General features: G+C 46.5%; 1 protein-coding gene across 4 annotated transcripts in view; it reads left to right on the top strand.

Annotated features, from left to right (window-relative positions):
- GRIP2 (glutamate receptor interacting protein 2) overlaps positions 1 to 23,521 on the top strand; it is a 256,543-nt gene extending 233,022 nt beyond the window's left edge. For all 4 annotated transcript variants that reach the window (XM_021531534.3, XM_021531524.3, XM_021531545.3 and 1 more), the window contains exons 16-24: positions 179 to 324; positions 614 to 758; positions 5,005 to 5,144; positions 7,433 to 7,609; positions 10,336 to 10,489; positions 13,390 to 13,510; positions 16,930 to 17,166; positions 18,833 to 18,979; positions 21,452 to 23,521. In XM_021531534.3, coding sequence (XP_021387209.1) covers positions 179 to 324; positions 614 to 758; positions 5,005 to 5,144; positions 7,433 to 7,609; positions 10,336 to 10,489; positions 13,390 to 13,510; positions 16,930 to 17,166; positions 18,833 to 18,979; positions 21,452 to 21,649 — 1,465 coding nt within the window. In that variant the 3' untranslated portion in view covers positions 21,650 to 23,521. The remainder of the gene's footprint in view (positions 1 to 178; positions 325 to 613; positions 759 to 5,004; positions 5,145 to 7,432; positions 7,610 to 10,335; positions 10,490 to 13,389; positions 13,511 to 16,929; positions 17,167 to 18,832; positions 18,980 to 21,451) is intronic.
- Positions 23,522 to 24,181: the final 660 nt, after the last annotated feature.

Here is a 24,181-nt window from a genome sequence, read left to right as displayed (position 1 = left end):
ACAAATTTCCTCTCTTTAAAATTGCAGGTATCCCAGACTAAGCTCATGGTTGTTTTCCAGGAAAGATCAAGGACAGTAAAAAGTTAATATTGTCATTTCCACTGCAGAACTGAATGTGTGGTGGGATCTGAAAGGCAAATACAAATGTACTCTTAGTTTTCTTTTCCTCTCCATGTAGAACTGGCACCTTGGAGCCGGGAGACAAGCTGTTAGCCATTGATAACATCCGACTCGACAATTGCTCAATGGAGGATGCTGTGCAGATTTTAAGGCAGTGTGAAGACCTGGTCAAATTGAAGATTAGGAAGGATGAAGATAACTCTGGTACAGAAATCCTGATGCAAACTGGTGCCTGTCCACTGTAATGACATTTCCCAATAGGTAGCGCAAACTAACAAAGATAAGGGCTGCTGCTATCCAGTCACCACTTTCCAATTGATTATAGTCTATTTTTGTTATTCTGCCCTTAAGTGATGTCTGGAAGGTTAAAATCCTATTTGGTATGAGTGTCACCTAAGACTTCTGACTTTTGCTTCTAGATGCTGCAAGTCTTTCCTATGACTACTTGTACTGGGAAATGAAAAGAATTCAGCATTCTTGTTTTCTCTTTCAGATGAGCAGGAAACAACTGGTGCTATTATCTACACGGTGGAGCTGAAGCGATACGGGGGCCCTTTGGGAATAACCATCTCTGGGACAGAGGAACCTTTTGATCCCATTGTCATTTCAGGCTTGACTAAACGAGGGCTGGCAGAGAGGTGAGGTCTGGGGACAGAGCAGTTGAATTAAGAAGGGGTCTTGAACCATGCCAAGTTTCCTCTGCTGTCATAAACTCTTCTTTGGTGTCTTAGTCTGCTAGGGAGGAAAGATGCTCTAAAGGTACCAAGTAACATGAGGAGGGTAGGGGCGGCTGTGGTGTTGGGGCAATGAGAGAGACACTCAGGAAAAGTCAGACCCAGTGAGTCAGGTGAATTCTGCAGCCAGGAATACATATTTATTTGCCCCTCTTCCATAGGGGTGCTTCCCAATCTGGATTTGCCATGCACACCTTGTGTCAGCAGAGTGCCCAGCCTGCCTACAAAACCACCATAGACTCTGTCCAGGACTCCCCTGTTGGTAAACTGGCTTATGGCCATTGCAGTGGTGTGTCCTGCTGAAACCCAGGATCTCAGGTGTATTCTGACCTGTCCTTGCTTGCTGCTCAGTGTGTTACATGTGAGGTATCTCAGTGCAGGTTGGCATGCCCAAGCATCAGACATTTATGCTGAATAAACGTAGGAGCAGATTTACCTTCAGCTGCTGGGGAGGTTACTGTGTGCCTGGGTCTGAATATATGTGGATGTGTGGGACTTAAAGGATCAGGACATTCCTGAGAGTATAAGATGGAACTGAGTCATACACTCTATCTTAATTAATCTTTCTATATGGGAGCTGTGACTTGTAAATAGATCATTTTGGCAGCCCTGACTCATGCTTCTCTGAGGGTCTCTTACTTTGTGTTGCAACAAAAAACAGCAACAAAAAAAGCCCTGAACAAACTGGTGTAAAGTGCAAGACCTTGGGGATGTTTGACAGCAGATCTGGCCTTTTGGTTTTTTCCATTTCAAGACCACACTCCCTCTTAGCTGGACTGTGAAACAGCTCTGTGTCCTTTACTGCATTGGGTCCCCAGAATTCTCAGCACGCTGCTGTGCATTTCCATTGCTTCCCTTTGCTGCAGAATGCAGAAGGTCTGTGTCTCCTGGGAAGGAAGGGGATGGACTTAGTCATTAGTGATTCTTCTCGCTGGGGATTTTATATCACTGCCTGCCACTGTAGGGTTTGGTCTTCTTCCCTATAAAATAGTAGCCACAGGGTATCCAAGGTTTTTTCTATGTAGCACTTCTGTACTGTACCTGCAACCCAGCATGAGAGAGGTTAAGAACAGCCAGCTCAAATGCTGTCAGGTGTCAGAAGACAGAATTGTACCTGTGTTGATCTCAGTTCCCTTTGCAATTCCACGGCTGCTCCTCCTTTGAACTCGGATGCACATTAGTGACTGCTGCGTCCAGAAATGTGCAGGCAAGCACTGCAGTACCACTGAATTTTGATCAGGAGCCAGCAGGCAGTGAGGAGTGAATAGCCTTGTGAGAAGAGTGATGGAGCTGTTCAGCATGTTCACTGTGGCTGAATAGCAGATAACAGCATGGGGATGTCTCTGGTAACCTCGGCTCCCTCTGGGGAGGGCGAGGAGCTCTGAAATGAAGGCTGTTTGCAGGAAAGGTGCATTTTTTTCTCCTGTGAGTGAGAGAAGGGGATGACTTGACCTTGTCAAGGGAAGAGGGGTGCCCCTAGTGCTACCCTAAATTGTCCCTTTCCTGATGTCTCTACCACAGATGCCCTTAGGCTCTCATTGAAGGATGGGGATTTAAATCCAAATCCATGCTCTGGCTGGAGCACAGAACATGGTTTGGCAGAACTGACATGGGGTGGACCTGATCTCAATGTCTGATAACAGGAATCCACAGGCCATTCTTGTGGAGGCACAAGTGAAAGACAGCACAGCATTTTGGGCTGCTGGCAGTGTGGGAGGCAGGGTGTCCTCTAGGATCTGTCACACATCTGTCTGTGGGTGACAGGCTGCCTAAGTCAAAAAGGCTTCAGAGTCAGATGATTTAGGTTTTTTTTTGACCTTGAACATTTTATTTCCTTGTGTCTGATCTTACAGAAACCTACAAAAGCATTTCAGGCTGGTAGATTGGTGTGAAGCTGTGGCTCTCTCCCATGTTACTCTCTGTGTCCCCTCCTTGAGTGCCTGCATATGGCTTAAGCCTGTGCCACAAGACTTGTGTTTTCCTTATTCTTGACCAAGGGAGTGTGCCTGAATACTGAATTCTGGTTGAGGTGTAATGGCTCTCCAAGAGCAATTTTTGGCTGTTGCTGATACTTTAAAGTGCCAGACCAGCCTCCTTTAGTGCCACCTGCTCAAGTAGATGGGGGTGGCTGTAGGAGAGTTTGGTCTAGGAGGATCCAGCACCAAGCCCCAACACCAAGCCATGTTGGCAGGGAGGAAAAGGGATGGTGACCCTGCCCATGTGCCACGTTAATCCCTACAGTCTGCAGCCACCTTTTCCCCAGTGCTTGCTGAGAAGTTCTAGCAGCCCCTTTTACATCATTCCACTTACCTGTTACTCAATTCTGTTCTTGCATGTCCCCTCTGAGCAAGAAGGGACATGCAACCCTCGGCTCCTTGGGCTGCTTTGTGTTCAAGGTGAGTTAAGGACTGTTGGTAGTAATGAAGAGGCACAAGGGTCACTAGCTGGAAACTTCTTTCTCTGTCAGTCCTGCTCACCTTCTGTCTGCATGACCTCACAGGGGGGCCCTGAGAGGACTGGACTTCGGTTTACTTTTCTCCCCTTTGAAGAAAAATACCTGGCTGAACATGACCTTTCTCTTTAACTGTTTCTGTATTTTTCCCTGCTGAGAGACTTTCACAGTTACTGCAGAGCCATCATGTTGTTCAGGGTTGGGTGGTTGGGCTGGTGTCTTGGATGGATGTTTCCCTGTGCTGGGTTCAGGAATACAACAGGAAACCCTTGAATGCTGAAGGACTGCAGTGAGTTTACTTCTGTAAACTGACAGCAGTTTAGCTTGATTTTTTTTACTTGAAACTTTTAAGGCAAATACTCCCGTCCCAGTTTAATTTGTAATTTGTTTGAGCGCAGAAATGTTTGTTTCCCCGACTGCTTTTCCAGGCGGATTTGGGTGGGACAAGACGGACATCTAGTGGCTGGTGGGACCATCATGGCACTGCTGAATATCTCAGCAGCAGCAGAAGCCACAGCCTGAGCAGTCCTGCCTTCTGCTGGGCTGCATTTCCTGATTTGATGTACTTAGAGTGGATGCTTCACAGCAGTGTGTCTACAGAACTTTGATATTTTGGGGAAAGCCAAGCAGTTGTTTTGTCTGCCTTGATATATCAAATTCCAGTTCTGCAGGAACTGTCTGCAGTCTAGTTTGGAGATGCAACCTGCCAAAAAGGACAAAAAGATACTGCAGTCCAGATTTGCATCTCCTCCTGACTCCATCATAAAGGTTCCTGATAGCACAACCTCCCGCGGTACTGGAGGAGGAGGTGGTTGCTCTTGTGTGCTGGCATTTGGGAGCTGGAGTGTGAGTTTGGGAAGCTCAGTCCAGCCAGTGGGGAGTGTGAGCTCCAGCCTTGGCAGTGGCTGTGGCAGTGGACAAATCCTACCCTGCCTGCTCTCCCCAGAGCTTCACTGGGAAGAGGTAAAGTGAGCCTTTGGCTGTGAGCAGACAGAGAGGAAGGATGGAGGAGGAGCAGAATTGCCATGACTTGTCAGTTTGTCATGCCTGTTGCTGAAGCCTCAGGATTTGTCTAGGTGAGAGCAATAGCCAGTGCTGGAGCGTGGCTGAGCAATAAAACACAATCTCTTCCCGAGCTGGTGGAGAAAGCCACAGGGGTGTAGCTGAGTAGAGTGAGCTTTAAGCATGTCATTAACTGCAGCTGGTTCAGCTCATGCTTGCACACACATGAGCAATTTTGTTGAGCTATTTTGGTTTGGGTTTTCTCCAGTAGGTTTCTAGGTCTGTCTCATAATTTCTTTCCATCAGGGTGAACATGTCTTTCTTTAGTTCCATATTTGATGACTGTGTTGGACTCCACATAGTGAAAATGCTTGTGATTTTAACCCTGTTGCATTGAAATGCTTTGTCTCTAAGCTGGTCTGCATTCCCAGTTCCTGAGGGGCTTGGGATTTGAGGAAGGCATGGGTTCCCATGTGTATTTGTGTGTCTGTGCACATGGAAGCTGGGGGGGATCCAGATTCCTGGTATGTGGTGAAGAGGAAGTCACAGGTATAGAGTGTACCAAGAGGGAACAAAGACATATTTTAGCATGCTGAGAGTTAATTCCTCCAAGCAAGAGCTGAGTGTCCTGTTCCCCAGAGGAATCCTGGAGGAATTGCTTCTCTGGAGCTCCTGAGTGTGCCTTTTTCCCTCCAGAACCGGAGCCATCCACGTCGGAGACCGGATCTTGGCAATCAACAACGTGAGCCTCAAGGGCAAACCGCTGAGCGAGGCCATTCACCTGCTGCAGATGGCAGGGGAGACCGTCACCCTCAAGATCAAGAAGCAGACAGAGAGTGAGTTGAGGAGCTGGGGTGGGGAGGGGGAAGGCTCACCCAGAAGGGGTCCTGGGCCACGGAGCAGGCACTGCTGGGGGGTTTCTGTCCTGTTGTGGAAGGTGAGATGAGGCAGTGTGGTCATGGGCATGGTTGGACGCAGTGGGAAAATGTGTGTTTCTTGAACTTCAGACTCACAGATGAAAAAAAAAAGGCAACCCAAAGCCTCTCTGTGGTGATGGGAAGAGATAAAACAGCAGGTTTATTTGCAATAGTAATTTTTAATTCAGATTGACACCTTGTACTGTTGTTGCCATTCCCTGTCTGTGTTGGTATTTCCCACAGAAATTGCTTTTAGAAGTATAAGAATGTGGGATTTTTTTTTTTTAAATATAACCCTGCTAAATGAGCAAGGAGACTGAGTTGGCAGAATACATGAATTCCCTCCCCCTCCCCCCCAATTTTAATTCAACTTTTTGAAAACAATTGGCAATAAATCTGTTACCCCTCTTTTCCTGGCTTGGGATTCTAAGATCATCTTTCAAAGCATCTAACTTCATTCTAGGAATCCCCTTTTGGTTTCCCTGACAAGCTCCCTGTGGCCTTGAAGCTGTTGTTGACATAGTATAAAAAAGCAGAAGCATACTTAGCCCTGGCAGGTCACTGTTTTATGGGGACAGAAGGGTGATTGGAAAAAAAGAGGGATCATGAATACTTTTCTCCCTGATTGCATGACCATAGCCAAGCAGAAGCTTTTTCATTAAATTCAGAAAGTACCAGGTGCCTGGCTTCATTCCAGTCTCTCCCACCCCCAGTATTTTCCTCCTTTTTTTGGTGGCATGCTTCTGCAGTCTGTAGATTTGGCTGGGCTTACCCAGCCAATAGCCCAGAGTGCTGTGGGAATTAGAAGAAATCAAGAGATAAACCTTTTCTAAGCAAGCATAACCCTTGGGGCGCCTGTCCTGCATCTGAAGAAGTGGCATCACTCTTAAACATAGACCCTCTATAGACCTCAAAGCAGTTTGCAGATATGAGGCAATGCACCTGTTTTACAAATGGATGAGGACTGGGCAGGGAGTAGAGATGTGGCAAATAGAAATAGAACTGGGGAGTTGATTCCTCTACAAGGAGCATCTCTTTCCCTGTAGCTAAATGTCCTGGTCTTTTGTCTGAAATGCTCTTTTCTCCCCCTGCTGACACTTAGCATTGTCACAGCCACTTGGTGAAATAATTGACATGCAAGTGCCTGTTGGAAAGTCGTTAATCATTCTGAGAGTGAAGCAGGTGTAATTGAAATTTCAAGGTAATCTTGAGTTAATCATGGTGAGCAATCTTCTGAAGGCTTGGAAAATAGGGACTTTGAGGACACCAGGCTTTGTTTGGCAAAATAATCTGTCCTCATTGACAAATGCAGACTTTCAGAGGGCTTTTTATCCCTCAGGTCAGAGATCCAGGGTGTGGATGGCTAACAAGATACCTAATCAACAAGGACTTTAAAATATCCAGTACAAAGAAGTGCTTGTGCTGAGAAGCCATTCTTTGCATAGCTTTTGCTGGAAAGGAAATTTGATATAATGACAGTAAGGGCTTGTTAGCACTAAAATAATGGAAGGGAAGGTCTGAGCTTCATCATTCACATGCAGCTCCCATTTTCCAATCACTGATCGGGGAAATTCAGCCTCAAAATACCACACCCAGGAATTCCACTGTTGTCACATGCGTGGAAGACTCTGGAGACCTCTGGAGAAGTGGTGGTTAGCTTTGAGTTCTTGCAAGGCTGTACAGTCGTGGAAGAGGGCTATAACTTCAGCAGTGGTGGTTGTCATTGGAGTCTAATTAAAACATCTGTTTGTAGCCAAGTTTGCAGCCAGCACCTGCCCTGGTGCTGCTCTGAGTATAAAGGAGGCCCTCTGAATCCAGAGAAGCTACAGGGTATTGCTTGCAGGAGCCAGCACTTCTCTGGGCAGGGTTGTTTGGAGGAAGCTTCCAAAGGTACAGCAAGATGTGCTTGTGAATTGAGATTAGGTCCCAACTCTCTCATGTGTGGTAATCCTCAAATCCCCATGGCTGCTCCTTGTATTCCATGTGTTAAAAAACTCAGAAAGGCATTTTTTCTTGATTCTGCTTAAGATAAGAGTAATGCATTAAATCCTTTCAGCTTCATTGCACATGCCTTTCTCAGCTACTTTTGAAGAGCTAAAAGAGGTAGTTTAAAGACTTACAGTACCTGGGCTTGCTCCCATGTCAGCACGAACTTTTCCCTGAGGCTTGCTCTTCGTGCCTGCTAAAGAAGGATGTTCTGGTTGCAGAATCCTACCCCAAGAAGTCGGGGAGCATAAACGAAATAAGTGACCCAGAAGATGAGCTGACAGACTCCCAGAAAACTAGCAAGCTGTCTGAGATATACTCCACCACAATTCCGAGTGTGGACAATACTGTGGAGTCCTGGGATGGCTCTGCCATTGATGCTGGGTATGGAAGCCAAGGTAAGCCGGGGTTGTGTTTTCTTAGGGGTTTCTGCTTTGTCTGGGTCTTGTCTCTGAATATGAGCCAAAGCCTGTGGCCTGGCCACATTTTATGTCCTCTTGCTTCCAGAAGGGAACAAAATATATTTTAGAATGCACTCTTGTGATGCTTTGAGTTGGCATATCTGTTTAGGCTTTTATTGGCATATTTTTTCTGGCTTATATGGCATCACATTGTTCTCATAATTTTCAAAACCTTTACAGCACTTTATAATTCACATAATCAGAGGCAGTATTCACTGGCCATATGTTTTACAGAGTATTTGGTCCATAGCTTACTTTTATTTCTCCAGAGAGACCTGGTAGGACATAACAATCCTCTTCAGGATGTTTTAAAATCCACTAGAATGTCTTGTGACTAGAAGCACTTGCTTAACAAAATAATTAAGGTAATACCACAAGAAAGTATCTCTCTCTAGTGAGTGATCAGATAAACACATGTCTTCAAGGTCAAGTTTATTCAGCTGTAACTTCTAGCAGATGTGGAACTGGAGTGGAGGATACTCTAGTCATGGGAATATATTTTTACTTGGAGAAAAGCCCTGGAAAATAGTTACACCAGATTCAGTGATGTAAGCTAGCATTAGCCAGTGTTGAAACAAACCAAAATCTTGAATCAATGCACAACAGGAAACTGGTGGGAAAGCTCCTGTCCAGAGCAGAATGTGAGAACAGGGAGGGATGCTGCAGGGTGTTCTGCAAAGTGTGAGTGCACTGCACTCTGGCTGAGTTCAAAGGACAGCACTGCCCAAGTGTCTCTTTCCCCATCCCTGCATCTTCCTTCAGCCTCTGTTCATCTGAAGTCTTAATTTGGGAGCACAGTTGGGACTGGAGGCTTCATTAAGGAGTAATCCCCTGGCCTTCATAATGCTGCAATCCTTCTCCACCTAATTGAATGTTAACACAAGCTGGACACTGGGAAGTGATTGCTTTGCTGGTAAATTGAGAACAAGTAATTGAGCACAGTGCCCCAGGGAGCGGGGCTGGTGCCAACTTGCCCAAGATCCACACACTGCAACTTTGCTTCAGGGGCTCTCTTGTCTTCCCTGGTAATTGCATTTGGCTGCATGGTGGTGCAGTGGTGCTGGTGCTGGAAGAGGGGTGCTGGAAGGTAGGGAGAAGGTCATGGATGGTTGCCCATGGGATGGCACAGAAACCTGGGAATTAAAGAGCCTGGAGACTGGGGATTACACCCCAAATGGAGATCCAGAGATCAGGCTCTGCAGCCTTGTAGGCTTTTAGGTTTATCCACAGCAGCAGGACATGGCTCAAAGAAGGATTTTAGCAGGGAAGCTGTGCTGGGCCTGGTGGGAACATGCCACCAGGTGGCTCTGAATCCCAGGGATCCAGCCCTTCTCTCTGGAAGGAGGAGGTGACTCTATAATGATTCCAAGTGACTGCTCTGGACCTGTGCCCCTGTGCCCAGCCCAGACCTGCTGCCCAGCCACTGCAGGAAGCTGCATCCAAGGCCCCTGTCCTGCTCTGGCAGGCAGTGAGGGCTTCCCACTGCTGTAAGATGCTGGCAAGCAATTTTCCTGGGGCTTTCTCCAGAGAAGTCTAACCTTTAAAAACACACAGAGGAAACAATAAGTTAAATGAAATAACAGGCCTTGGCATTTTCAGAGAAAGTGTTGGCATTGTCTTTGGGTATTTCCAGTGCTCTTAGCTAACATCAGGTCTCCCTTAATTACATATTTCTCCATTACTTCTTCCTGTTTTCTTGGCACAGCGAGTGATGGGAGTATAGGGTATTTCTTGGAAAGGCTCTGAGGATTTCTCTGAAACACTGGATAGGGCAGTAGGAGGTGGGCAGGGGACTCAGGGGATTTATTTCTACTGCAGATGGCACTGACACTGCTGAGGAATTACCTGTTTTGGAAGTTTTCTGTTTAGGCATCTTCTCATGAGACTTGAGGATCTTGTGACTTGATAGTGATGGATTTTCATCTCTGGAGTAAGACACTGCAGTATGGAAAAGTCCATGGGGGCAGATGTAGTGAAACATGTCTGATTTCATACTAACAGTCTGTATTGATCTCCTGTCAAATGTGATACAGATGATCCTCTGCTCTCAAGCCAGCAGAGTTTTTCAGCCTATTCCTTGCCTTTCACACACATGTCCCTGAAGCAGCTTCCTCTACTTGCACCAGCTGATCCCAGAGGTATGGGAATTCTGAGAGACCTGGCTGGCAGTTCTTAGGATTAAGAGCTGATTCTTCCTCATTACCACCACTGAGGGAAGCTTGTCAGGATCTTCCCTTTGCCCTTTGAAGAACTTGTTGTATTTAAAGGTGGCTGATTTAACAACATAATTTCTGCTGGGTTCAGTGTGGAAACAGAAGCTATTAACCACAGCTGACACTGGCTGGAGGCAGGATCTGCATCTGTGTGTATGTGTACTCCCAGGTCTGTGGATTCCAGACCCACACCATAAAACTACTGAGAAGCAGGGGAGAAATGGGAGAAATGGGACATCCCATGTCAGCATCCTGAGAAGCTGCTTTGGTTAAAGCCAGAAGAGACTGGAAGAACTACTTTTGGATGACTGAGATAGAAAGTGTACAGTCCACGTGACCTCACTTTTGGGACCTAGGGAAGGAGGCTCTCCTGGCTCTGTCCTACTCCATTTGGGGTTTCTGACCAGGTATTGCCCTCTCTTTTCCTCCACTCCTTCTTGCCTTCCCTAGGTACGTACATACCCCAGGCTGCCGGCATAGCCCTCCATCCACACGAGTGGAGACACAGCAGGCAAAAGAGCAGCACCCCTCCAGCAGACCCTAGGAAAAGCTACCCCTACATGGATGGAAGCTTCAGTGAAGATGACTGGGACAAGCCCAGCAGGTATGGAGCGGTGGGAGGAGGCAGGGAGGTGCTTGGAAGTATGGATGTCAAGGCACAGGGACAAGGGGGCATGGGAATGAGATGGAGTGGCCAGTAATGTCCCACTTGGCATTAGGCAGCCATGGGGAAGGATGCTGGTGGTGCACCAGCTGTGTTGGGCCACCTCCACATTGCTAGGTTACCCTGAGTGTAGCTCTGTGACATCTCTGTCATGGCCTGGTGACATTTTGTGTCTGGAGTTAGGGTGGTCTCAGCTGCATGGACCACAGGTTCCTATCATGGTTCTTACTCCTACCATGTAAAGGCTGCAGTATTTTCGTAGTTTAGGTGTAATAAATAGATATGGTTAAGGCTGTCCCTGTATGTGCAGGCCTAGATGAGGCTTCACACCAGCTCAGTGCCACAAAGCAAAAGAGGCCAACCAAACTCTGCACTGGAGAACCAGTGTAAGGTTGCATATCCATGTTAATTTAAAATCTACCAAAACTGTGGCTGGATTCTCTCTCCATCACACTTTGGCCCTTCCAACACCTCAGACAAAGCTACACTGAGTGAACATGGTCAAATGAATCCCCCAGCTCAGTCAGCATGGGAAAAATGGCCTCAGCATCTCCTGAGGCCAGGGAAGCAGCTGCAGATGCCCTGTGCTTTGGGTGAAAATCCAGCTGGATCTGCCTTGGCCACAGGCTGCCCCTCACTGGGCCACACATAATGGAAAAGCCCCATTGCTTCAAAACTTTCCTCCCCTCAACATCCTCCAGAGTCCCCACAGTTGTGTGTGTTGTGTTGTTACTGTCGGTTCTTTTTTCTCCTATTTTTTTTCCTTAACTTTTGTTTGTCCAAACAAAACCCTTAGAACATCTCATGGCCATTTCCACCTATTTAAAGATGATCAAGCTGGCAGGAAGGCTGGCAGCGCTGGAGACTTTGTTCTTGTTTTGCCTCTCAGCGAGAGCCAGCTCACAGAGGTCACTGATCCCTCCCAGCGAGGCTGCTGGCAGCTGAAGTTGGCAAATCTGAGCCCTTGAAACCCCCGTGTCCCTAATGAGGATTCCAAGCCCTGATGTCAAAGTGCAAGTGAGATGGTTCATGCTGCTGAGCTCTCTTTTATATTAAAGAGAAAAACAAACCCTGACAGCCTTTAGCCTGGAAGAACCTGCTGACCAAGTGATGTGGGAGCCCATTCTGATTCATCTGTGTCCTGGATGTGTTTGTGTATTGCTGATCTGAGAGGCAAGACTGGTAACTAGAAGGGACATTTGCCTCTTTGGGAACCTGGGAGCAGAGGAAGGAAATGAGTAAGGGGAAAAAATAAAAAAATTCCTTTTTTGGGGAAATTTTGGTTTGTTTTTATAAAGGCTTGCTGGGTGTTTATTTGACCTTTCTGCCTGGCATAAATGCTACTGTCCTTTAAAAGCTGATGAAAGATAGGGGGTGAATTTAAAATACAATAAGCCATGTCATGTACTGCTCTCTTCAGGAAGTCCATGATCCCACAAGGAGCAAAAGGGTGTGTGAGCGAGTTTCTGCCTGCTTCAGACTCCCATCTAAACCAGTGGATCAAAGGGAAAGTGTGTGCTAAAGACTTTGCAGTCATTAAACATCTGGAAAAAGACCAAGGGGTCATTGTATATTTAATGGAGGCCAAGCTCTCTGTGGCATGTACTCAAGTAAAATGTTTTGACTTTGCTGAGTGGCTCTTGTGAGTGAATGTCCCTTCCTGTCTGTGGAGCTGACGACCATTAAACCATGCAAGATATCACCACATGGTGCAGAGCTGGAGCATCACCCATGAAACTCCTTATAAAACATGTATAAGATGCATTAGGGCTGCTCCAATATCACTGTCCCCTTGGGGCTCTTCCCATGACTCATTAGTGGATTTATCATGATCTTGATTTAACACCACAGAGAGTTTCCTTCAAGAGGCTTGTGTTAAACAGAGAACTGGTGGTTTGAGTTTTGCAGTTTGGTGTAGTGTCCAGCATCACCTGCTTTTTTGTTCAGAGGATTTCACCATGTTTAATTGCCATTTGATTTAGAGATATGTGAATTGACCCTGGCTTGTGGTCAGAGATTAAAAGTGCTAAAACTGCCAAGGTGGGGAATTGCAGAACCCCCAGCACACAGTGGTCACATTAACGTGTGTTTGTACCAGCTTGAGAGAGGGTCTCTCTAACCTTACTCTCTGTTGTAGACAGAAGTGGTGGCAAACTTTACACAGCTGTAAGTGCCAAGACAGCTGTACAGCAAAAAAAAGAGAGACCTCCTGAAAGTAACAGCTCAGTTCCCTGGCCATCCCAAAGCAAATGAAACTCGGTTTGTATGGGTTGTACATGACACTGTTGATTCTGCTGGCTGTAGTGTGTGTTTGCTTGTCCAGCCCAGGGCAGTCATTTTTATATACATCTTTGCATTATTTACTCTCATAGAGACCTAATGTATTTATCATTTTCTCACCATGTCTGTTACCCTCTGTGTTTTTCTCTCTCTTCTCAGGTGTTCTGTGTCTCAGATCTGAGCTCTATCCCATCAGCCTTTGTACTAACAGTCTCTGAGGCTCCTGGTTTACCCATAACGCATCCTTTTTTCTTTCACTTCTCTATTTCACCAAAAGGTCTTCCTAAACCTACAATCTTCCTACAGGCACTTTTTAATTTACACTTTGAACTCTGACATTACTACACCAACTTAATGCTTCCTTTGAAGGACACTTGCCCCGTTAGTAAATGCATGGAGGTCTCGTATGTGGACTCTTGTTTGAAAAGTTCATATTGTTTGCTTTTGTATATGAAGACTCTTCAAGTCTGCTTTTACTGGTGAGACACTTGCTGTAGCCTTGCAGCTTTCACCCCGCTGCAGAAGAGTGCTGACAATATTTGGTTCCTACGTTACAACAGATACCCCAACCGCCAAAATGGCCTTGAGACCACTCATGAGGACAATTTTTGGCGTGTTTTTGGAGAAGCTTTGGAGGATTTGGAAACATGCGGCCAGTCTGAACTTTTGAGGGAGATTGAGGTAAATCACTTTCTGAATTAGTTGCTGACCTGTTTTTCTCTTTCCATAAATGTTAGACCGTTTCCCCAGAAGTTACTTGCCCATAACATCCCTGAGCTGCCGGTGGTGTGAAGAAGGGTTTGGGTTTAATTCCTGTCAGGTTTGGGTTTAATTCCTTTGTGCTAATGGGTAGTTCTGCCTCATTAGACAGCTGCTTGCGTGTGCTCTTTCCCTGAGCCCATGTCTTGCCTGCCAGGAGCTCCACACCCTTTTCACAAACTGTTGCTGGCCAATACTCTTCACATGACTCTTGGCAAGCCTTCCCTATCCAGTGGTAAACCCTCTGCTTGGAAAGATATTGCCTGTCCAAAGCACTTGAAGGCCAAGCAAAAGGAGCCCCACAGACCCCCACTGGGACTGAAGCCTCGGCTTCAAGTGCTGACAGGCACACGTACCTTGCATTCAGCTGTCACTCTGCCGGAAACTATTTTAGTGAAATAGGTGATTGGAAGCTTTTCAGCCAGCTTTCCCCATGGAAAAATCCGAGAAAGTAATTGCTTCCTGCAGAAATAAAGGTGTTTCCTCTCTTCACAAACCACTTTCTCTTTTCGTTATCCAAAATGCTTTGGAGGTCATGTTATTGTGTCCGGTTATAGGATGAGGACCCTGGATTTCTAAGTCATGGGATGCAAATAAAGGGCCCCCTTGAGACTGTGAGCAGCAGGAAGCAAATCTGCCTGGCAGGATGGGGCCTGTGCTGCTCCCTTCCCTAGTTCAGCTCCCACAGCCTGAACGAAGGAGGAGGACCCCCCAAAAAAATCTCTCCCTGTGCCCTCCAGGTGCAGAGGACTGGGGAGAACTCTCTGGGTCATGCTCTCCATCATTCCCAGTGGGACTGGTTTTATGTACACTTGCATATTGCGGAGGCTTCAGAGAAAAAAAGGCAACTTCTGAATAATTGAAGGTTGAAGAGAAAAGTCCTGTTTTGGTTTGTATTGTGACAAGCAAGGGACTTGCTAATTGTCCTTTCCTCCTTGACCCTTAGCAACTGTAAGTGGAGGAGGAAATCTCAATTAAATATATTGTGCTGAAGCATGGAATGCTGTTTTTATTATCTTAACTGCTTAAGAAAATGCTGACTTTAAAAAAAACCCACAACACACTCAAAATCCCAAATCCCCAGCCCTCTCAGATAATAACTTTTCCCCTTGATCACTTATTTCCTGGATCTGAATGTATTTAGAAAAGAGTTTAGGCAGCTATTCTCAACCTTTCTGAACAGCAGTTGCTGACTACTTAAGAGAAAGTAACTCTCTAAAATGATGCACAAATATTTCTTTTCTGCTGGTATATAAATGGAAAAGATGGGATTTGTAGGACTCTCATTTGTTTTCCAGGGATCTGTGGTGCAATTGCTGTTTTATGCTGTTATAGAAATGTTTTTAAACATATAAAGAAATCCTACTGAAAGCTAAGCACCTCCAGGCTTTCTGTGTATTAAGCATGTTTCTAAAATAATTTGAAAGTTTGGAGGACAGAAGGGAAGTGTTTTCGTTTTAGCAGGAATCTGTTGGGTTCAATTCCCCTATTATCAAATCCAAAATACTACTGATCCATTCCTCCCTCTCCATGTGCTCAGCCTTTGTGAAGTGTGCTGTGGGATCTGCAGCCCTCACACTCGATCTCTTGTGATTTTATGATGGTCAGAGTTTTTATTTGTATTTTTTAAAAAAATTGGCCCTTTGTAATTTGCTTTTAAATGAGAAGAGGAGTCATACAAGGTGACCCATGATAGCCTAGAAACAGGTTCACACCAATTGGAATCCAGTTCCAGGCTACGAGTATGGGAAGAAACTGGCTTTTTCCAGTAAAGTGTGTGTCTCTGCTTTGTTTTGAGGGCAGCCAAGATATGGGAAAAATAATGCAGAGCAGCCACAGGTTGAAGAAATCCGAAATTGCCCTTTTTGCCGTTTGCACTAAACCTAAAGCTTATGGAGAAACTTTAGGAAATTGCTTATGATGCTGCAAGGAGGATTTAAATGCTGTGAAGATGGAAAAGGAGTCCAGTGCTGTTGGGTCCTGGTTGGTTGTTGTATTTGCAGCCTCTGGGGCAGGGCAGTGGCATGGTATGCACAGACCTTTCTTTCTCCCTGGCTCTGCAGTGCTGGGGCAGCACAGCACAACACCCTGGGAGCTGAGGCTACCCGAGGGCAGTGACCAAATGTACCCTGGCTGGCTGTGCTGTTTGTTAGTCTGCCTTTCAAGTATGTGGTAAGTCAGTGTCCTTCCATGTAACAGGTGTTTGAGTTTTGCCTAAACTTTAGCTGATCAAGTCATGTGTGAAAAGGAAAAACATGAAAAGTGCAAACATGAAAGGTTTTTTGTATTTTATCCAACCCTTTTAAGGATAATGTGGGTAGTGGTGGCATTTTCCTACTGCCACCATAATTCACTTTATTTGCCTTTGTTGCACCTTGGAGCAAAGAGCTGGAGGGTCTTGATTAGAGATTTAGTTGGGTGATATTTCCACTGTGCACAAGAGCAATTGCTCTTTGAACTTGCCACCTTTAGTATTGAAGGATTTTGCTGTCTGCTCCATACCTTTCCTTTAATTTCTTCTACCTTTTTGACATTTATTGGCACTTCAGTCCCTTTGAACTTGAACTTTAAAATTACAGGTTTCATTACACTGTTTAAATGGACTCTATGACCTGGAGCCAGCTGAGGTTCCACAGACTGGATTCTTGACTCCTCCGTTAGCTTTGATCAAAATAATGTCATTAGTGAAAAGCATTGCCAAATGGAGTCGAATCTACTTAGGGGCATCTTTTAATGGATGTTATCAAAGATGACCAGGCTTAAATACTACTTAATTTCATATTTTTAACTCAGTTTTGCTCAGTGACAGCTCCTATTTACTGGTAGATAAAATCCTAAATTTTGTGCTGAATTGCCCTCAGTGGAGTCCAAGGCATTGAGTCCCCTGGGCCATTGCCAGCACTGTGTGATGCTGGAGAGCCTGCCGAGGTAAGCTGGAGAACTAGGCTGACACTGGCTCCTCTGGGAGCTCCCTGAGAATGGGATATTCGTCCTCCTTAACTCAAGATGGTTCATGCACAAGATGAGATTTGCCTGGCCCAGTTGGTGTAGAAGGGGTCATGGGAAAATAAGGCAGAACTTCACAAATGTTTCCTTCAGAGATTAAGCTCTCTGTTGGGGTGGGGGTGGAAAGCATGAAGTGGCTCAGCCATAGACCTGGAAGCAAGCTCCCAAGGTCTTGGAATGGCTCTTACAGCCAACAGGAAGAGCTTCTTGGTACTTATTTTCTGATGAATGAGAGCAGCAGTGCCGCCGTGTTGTCTGTGGCGCTTCAGTGGCCATGTGGTCCGGCTCTTCCTGCTGCTGACTCAGCAGAGTGACGGTGTGCCCTCGCCCCGCAGGCGTCCATCATGACAGGGAGCGTGCACAACCTGGGCTTGGAGAGCAGCAAGCTGCTCCTGGACTCTGTCAACCCCTCGGGAATGAGCCCACTGAGGAAAGCCAACCCCAGCTGCACCGATGGACAAACTGAGAGCAGCAGCTCCCCTGCCAAGAAGAACGAGAGGAATCTGGATATGAAGAAGATTGAGAAGGAGATGCAGGAAATCATGTCCCCGACCCCCCTTGAGTTTCACAAGGTTTGTGTCGCCAAGGGTGGGTGTAACTGTGGTGCTGCAGTGCCTCAATGGTTAAAGCTATAGAACCTTTGCAACCTTGCAAGAAATCTCCTCTGCTCAGAGGGACCCCCAGAAATTGGTCCTTGTTAATTCTGGCTCTCTCCAAGGTCTGCAGCAAAGGTTTCCAGAAGGTCAGATTAAGATGAAGGAGCCCCTTCAGAAGAGTAGTGGGATTTAGCTGCCATCATTCAGCAGGGTTCAAACCTGGACTTTTCTGTTTCTCTTTATATATAAGATTTCCAGGTCCTTGTGTTTTGGCATTTGTTAGTTGGTGCTACAGATAAAAGTGAGAGAGCTCAAAGTATGGCCCCCTGGAGATCCATCAGCCCTTTTCCTGTGGTACACTCCATTTAGTAGGCACTTCTCAAACAAAAATCTGCTTACTTCCCTCCGCTTCCTCTCCACTTTAGTGATGGGATACTGGTTTGATTTCAGCATCCAGCTGAATGTAACCAGTTTAACCATTGTGCAAGGCAAAGGTAATTAGGAAAAGTAATTAACTGTAGAAGCTGCTGATGTAGAATGCAAGCAGGGAAGGGAGCTGGAGAGGTTTCAAAAATTTGATTGCCTTTTTCTTTCCTAATGTGACTTCAGAATGAAACCTTCAGTTATGCTAGCTGGAAAAAAACCAACTTTTTCATGTTTGATCTGCTTTTGCCCTTCAGGGCATGGCAAATGTGTCTTTAAATAAAACTCCTTGGTACCTGAAGGCGAAGAGCTATGTAATTAGGTATGTTATAGGGTGACTTTTCATTCTGCTGGAGCATCTGGTATTGGCTGTGTTTGGAAATGAGGTTGAGGCCAGGTGGGATGCTCCTGTGTGTCATCCTGAGCATTGTCCTTCCCCAGGACCACAGATCCATGAGGCTCACCCAGCCTGGAGCACAGTCATAGTAGAGATTCACTCCCAGCTCATGGGAGCCAAGGGGAGATTGTGGTAGTGTTAGGGAATCAGTTGTCCCTGTTTCCCAGTGTTACCCTATGGTAAGACACTTCCAACAGTGCTTTTCTCCTTTGGACAAGACCAAAACGTGACATGCCAAGGGAAAGATGATGAGGTTGCCCATTTCTTGTCCTCAGCGTCAGCACTTGCTGATATGAATTTTCTGAAAATAACTTGTAAATAATATGGAGAATTTTAGATGTTCCTACTGAGTGATGTGTTAAAAATGAGCTGTCTTCACAATTGACTCACTACATTAAAAATTCCTAGTAAACGTGTTGATTTTTCATGTGCTGGTCTGGCACACACAGAGGATACACAGCATAACCTGAGCCAGGGAAGGGGATGCTCTATTACAAACACTTGTTTGCTGCTCTTTGGAGAAACACGAGTGCTGTCTGTATTGCAGTGCCTGTGTTTCCTTCCACATCCAAGAGCGAGGTACTGTCATGGGGTTGGTTTTATGCCAGTCATCAAAGCAGTTCTCCTGTGATGATTGTGTCAGGTAAATAAAGCTCAGTCTGTGTTGTCTGTCCAGGCTAAGAAAAACCTGCCCGGGAGACCCAGAGCAGAATTACTGTAGGTCTGCACACATCCCATTACTGTTCCCATCCTGGCATTCCTGTACATCACCTCCTTACTCTGCTGCATTGCAACATGCTTCTTCTCTTTCTGCCTCTCCAGATGACACTTCACAAAGACCCGGAGAGCGAAGACTTTGGATTCAGTTTGTCGGATGGCCTGTTAGAAAAAGGTGTCTATGTAAATATGGTCCGTCCGGATGGGCCAGCAGATCAGTGTGGCCTCAAGCCATATGACAGAGTGCTTCAGGTAATAAATGCAAAATGCAGTTCTGGAGGCTGGGACGGAGTGAATGAGTGGCTGAGAGGAAGAGAGAAGTGAGACCCATCCATGGCAGCACTATCTATAATGAAAGGTAATAGTTAGCCAACTAGGTGAGCTCTTAGCCACCAACACTCAATGGGACCTGTGTTTTATAATAAGAAATCACTAGGCAGTACCTTCAGGTGGTACCCCAGGTGGTACTCCTCGGTTACACTGGTCCAGGGCACAGCCTGTTCTGGCACTGGCCTTTTTGAGCCTGGACAGCTGAAAACAAGCAAAAAGCTGTGTTGCTTCCTTTCCTCACCCTCAATCTTACTCCTAGTTTTTGGATGAACCAGACTGTATTGACCAATATGTGTTCCTGTGAAGCCCCTTGTGGAATTAAGTGAAGTTCATGAAGTTCTGTGCATGCCTTTGACAACTAGAAAAGTTTTCTAGGAAACACATCCTTCAAGCAAGGTATTTTTAATGGATATTTTTCTTTGAAAAATGCTTCATCTGAAATAGCTGATGCAGAAACAGAATAAAAACTCTGGTCAAAAGCGCAGTCTGTAATAAATGTGCCCTGGGCATATCAACTACTGAAGAGACAGAAAAAGCCTGGTGAATTTTGGAGATTGGAGCGAAGCTCTGTGTGGATGAAAACCAACTATTTTAGCTTTGAGCAACTCAAACAGCAACTGAAGGAAGTGCAACCTCTGTGGAAAAATTGCTACCATTTGGAAATGCAGATATTGTCACCATATTTGGAAACACTCAGATGTTTAGTTTTGCTAATTTCTAGGTGGGGGTTCTTAGCAGTCGGATTAGAGCCAATACTTTATGTACATCAGGTAACTGGAGGACTGGCAGCACTGTGGGGAACCTTGTTTAAGCTTGTTATGGTCTCTCGCCAGTTGGCTGCTATACAATTATTTCTTCTCAGCTTCAAATAAAAGATGGTGCAAGAATGAACAAGAAGCTAATTAGTCTCTGGGCTGCCTTTCTGTTCAGTGTTGGATGTGCTGCTTTTTGCAAGTGCCAAGTGCTCTGGGAGGTGTGCCCAAAATCCTAAACAGAGCGGCATGGAGACTTTGGACACCCTTTTTCCACACGCTGTGCCGCACAGCTCACACCTACGGGCGCACCAGGCGACTCCCATCGCGTTGTCATGTGGAATTGGGAATGAGGGATTGCAGATGTGCTCTAGGGGATTCCCCTCAAGAAGTGCAGAGCTGCATTGCTGAGGATGCTGCACAGTGCTGCTGATTGTGGGCATGATGATGTGCCTGAAGGCCAGTGAAACACCTCGTCCCTGCTGTCACAGACCCTCTGCCTCTTGCTGCATGGATTAACTGGAGTATGGCATTGCACTAGTGGCACTTCTGCACTGGAGCTGCCTGGCTGGCACAGAGCAGGGGCAGAGCAAGCCTATGGTTTATCTCTCCTTGTCCACAAGTGGGCTGGAAATTGTCCCTCTGCTGTAAGGGGTAGTACTGGGGTCTCTGTGCGGACACTGGCTGGGGTGGGGGGACACTGCTGCTTTCACAGACCCAGCACTGTGGGCATGCATCAATTCTGGGAAGGGGATTAGGATGGAAGGCTTGTATGGAGCCAAATACCCAGCCCTCACCCAAAGAAGGAAGCAACACCTGGCCCCAAAGGTTATGTTCACTCCAAAGGCGTACGGGAAATTCCTTTTCCCCTTCCCCACTTCCCATCCCTGTGCTGTTTGCCAGCCTGTTCTGTCCCAGAGCTGTTATGGCACCAGACCCAAGTGTTCTGGTAGCTGTAGGTGAGAGAGCTGGGGTGGTTTCTCTGGATGACCCAGCCTAGAAATGTGCTTGAAGGTTGGCAGGAGCCAGCAGAAACTGTTTTCATTGTTGAATCCTACATAGAATTTGCAGCTGCCTCCTGAACCCACATGAAATGCATCCAGACTCTGTGAAATGAAGGATATAAATGGGGAGAGGGGAAGAAGAAACTGTTTGGTATAGTCTGGGTTTACCTCTGGCTGAGTTGGAAAATGGTTGCCAGAATCCTCAGGCCTTTATTTGTTTTCTATGTGCTGGATACTTGGCACCACAAATTTAAGGCCAGTAAAATCCATTATGGAAAAAAAAATAATGGAAAATGGCAACATTTTCTTCTACAGGCTTGAACAGGAGAAGTGGTTTTGAGCCTTGCAGTGTTTAATACTCATAATACTGCCCCAGGCACTGAGGGTCATGGTTAATTCCTGGTCCAGACCTTTTCCCCCTTCCTTTATCAGTTACTGCATCATTCCTCAGCTAAGCATGGATGCTCATTCTGAAGGGGTGCTTCTGCTCTTCTTCATTGTGAACCTGGAATCGGGGACCCCCAAGAGTTGTGTATTTTTTCCAGCTGGGGTTAAGCACTAACCTTGCATTTGCTGACTAACAAACCTGATCTTTCTGTTGTTCCTTCCCATGGCATGTCCTAAATCCATCCCGGCAGGTAAACCGCATCCGAACGAGAGACTTTGACTGCTGTCTGGCCGTTCCCTTGATTTCAGAGGCTGGAGATAAGCTGGACCTGGTGATTAGCAGGAACCCCTTGGCACTGGCTGCCAATGCTCCCTCGGAGGGGAACAGAGAGCTCCCGGCACAGGTGCCCCACAGCGCCGAGGTCAAGGCGAGTGTTCAAACACTCTGAGCAGCAGGAGCAGAGCAGATGATGCCTCTGCTGAGCTCTTGTGGTATTTGGGGTGTTATTCCTGATTTTTTGCACTGGTATTTGTAAATGCTCTGTGTACTATAACCTGCAAGTGGGGAGGTGGGTCTTCAGTGAGCCTGTAGACTGCCAAATATTGCTGGGAAGGTCAGAGCTGGGTGTGTGTCTGGGGCTGTGGCAGCGATGGCAGCAAACTGCTGACAGGAGGAAGGAGCATCCACAGCCATCCCTCATGGCAGGGCAGCTCCCTGTGCTTCTGCCATCAAGTGTGCAGGGTCCTGCCTCTGACATCCTCCTCATCTTGAAAGGCCTTGGCCATCCTACAAACACACATGGTGCTATTATATTCTTTGTTTGCTCAGTTAATCACATACAGCAAGACTGAAATGCCTTTCCTTTTATGTTGTGCCCAGCTCCATCCTTTCAACACTCCTAGCAAATCAATTCCTGCAGCCCTTGCACTGCCAGTGCAGGGCTGTGGAGAGAGCCTGTTAAAAGACACTTCAAAATGTGCTTGAGAGTGGCTAAATGCAATTCTTGTGCAGAAATTGGTATTTCCAGCTGTCTCCTGCCAGCCCTATCCACACTCCCCACTAGGTCTGGCTCACCCCATAGTGGGATCAGGCACTTTGTGTGGCTATTCCCATGAGCAGTGCTGTTACCTGTACTCAATAGTGACTGCAGAGTAGAGACCATGCCCAAGGCCAAGGGCCTTGAGTACCTGCCTGAATGCCCCCGTTTGTCTGAGCTTTACAGAGATCTCTTGCTTGCAAACTTGGCCTGTGCCTGGGAGTAAATAGAACAGTGCAATTCCCAGGGCTGCCCCTGATGTTTTGGATCAATGCAACCTTGTTGTCTCCCCCGAGGCAGAGGAATGACAAGCCCTTGGTTGGGTGTCCTGTGTCCCTGTGTGCCCCTTTGCCTGTTGCTGGCCTCTTGTAGCCCTGTGGCCGCTCCCCTCGTGCCCCAGAGCCCCTGGTCCCACACGGCAGAGGGGCTGTGAGGTTTGCATTGCCTGCCCCGTGTCCCACGTTGCACTTTATGATCATGGCCGTGGCCGTGTCCTGCGGCCAGCTCTGCTGTCCCTGGAAAGGCCGGGGCCATGGAGTCCAGGCGCTCGCTGGGTCAGACACGGCAGCTCCAGAGCCCACTGCCCCCATTCCCTGCTTGCCCTTGCAGTTCCTCCATCCCCACCTGCACACCAGGGGTTTGTGGAGGGAGCTGGGTGGGTGTACAGCACGTGTGTGTTGCTTTGCTGAGCCAGGACTTGTCCTCGCTGTCTGTGTGCCAGCCCCTGTGACAGCACAAACATATCCGGGTGTTTCTTCCAGGCACGGCCCCATCCAGCTCTTTGTCGTTGTAGCCATTTTCTCTTTGAGTATGCAATATCCCATACCATTGCTGCCACAGCTAGATAACGTGCCATAATTGATACTGTGGAGCATTGACAGTACAGCCGAAAGTGTTTTTATATGCAATATCCTGAGCAGTGGAAGCTCACTGGGGCTTCTCATAGGTTTTTAATGAAGACTTTTATTAAAGGCTTAAAAAGAAAAAAAAAAAAGGAGGAAGAAAAACTTGGTCCTTGTATCCCTTCCTATGCATTTTGAATGATATGAAGATGAAATGCATTACTTAAATGTGTATTTTTATCCATATATTAGAGTGTATTCCTTGTAAAGTATTTTTATATGCTAATTTTCTTATGTATCTATGAAAGCACAATATTTAAAAGTACAGCATTTCAAAGAATATTTTAGTCCTGTTTTGGACCTATTTGTAAATCTCTGTATTTAAATGGGATTGGAATGACCTTGACTTTTTTTTAAATTAAATAAAAGCAAATGAAATGCATTTATATTGGCTTGTGTTGCTTTCTGCTCGAGGATGATAGTGAGGCAATGCTTTGCTTCCAACAACATTTTAATTTGCCATGGGATACTGTTTGTAAGACACCTTGGAGGACAAGGAGGAGGCCACTGTTTGTAGGGCTACCAGTGTTGTCCCTTGCCACCCACCATAAGCAGCAGGACTTGGGTTGCTCCCTTCCCTGTGCCCATGGAGACTATTTTGCTGTAGCTAATAACAGGAAGAGCTGGAGATGCGCATGCATGTGTTTCCAGCACTGCCTTTAGCTTTTCCACACTGGGAATCTTGGCTTAAAGCTGGGCTGCTCCATGACAAAACACTGACGCAGCAAAGCACGTGGCAGCCGTGGCGTGGCAGCATTTGCAAAGCTGTGATTAATCCCTGGGGATGGGTTAGAAAACTCCTGGAGAATGATGTGCTGGCAGGAGATGTCCCATCTGGTGCTCAGAACCCTGCAGCTCCAGCAGGGCGCCTTGGGGATCTGCACCGTGGTAGCCAAATGACCCCACCTCTGAAACCAGACATCCCAAGAAATGACTGCCATGAGCCCAGGACACAGCTCTTGTGTCCATGCATGGAGGATTTCTTCCCTATGCTCCCAGGGTGGGCAGCACAGGCTGGAATGTTCCCTGGATAAGGCTATAG

Source organism: Lonchura striata, chromosome 12 (assembly GCF_046129695.1).
Source record: "Lonchura striata isolate bLonStr1 chromosome 12, bLonStr1.mat, whole genome shotgun sequence".
In the NCBI taxonomy this organism is placed as follows: Eukaryota; Metazoa; Chordata; class Aves; order Passeriformes; family Estrildidae; genus Lonchura; species Lonchura striata.
This window is presented reverse-complemented; position numbering and strand designations above follow the sequence as displayed.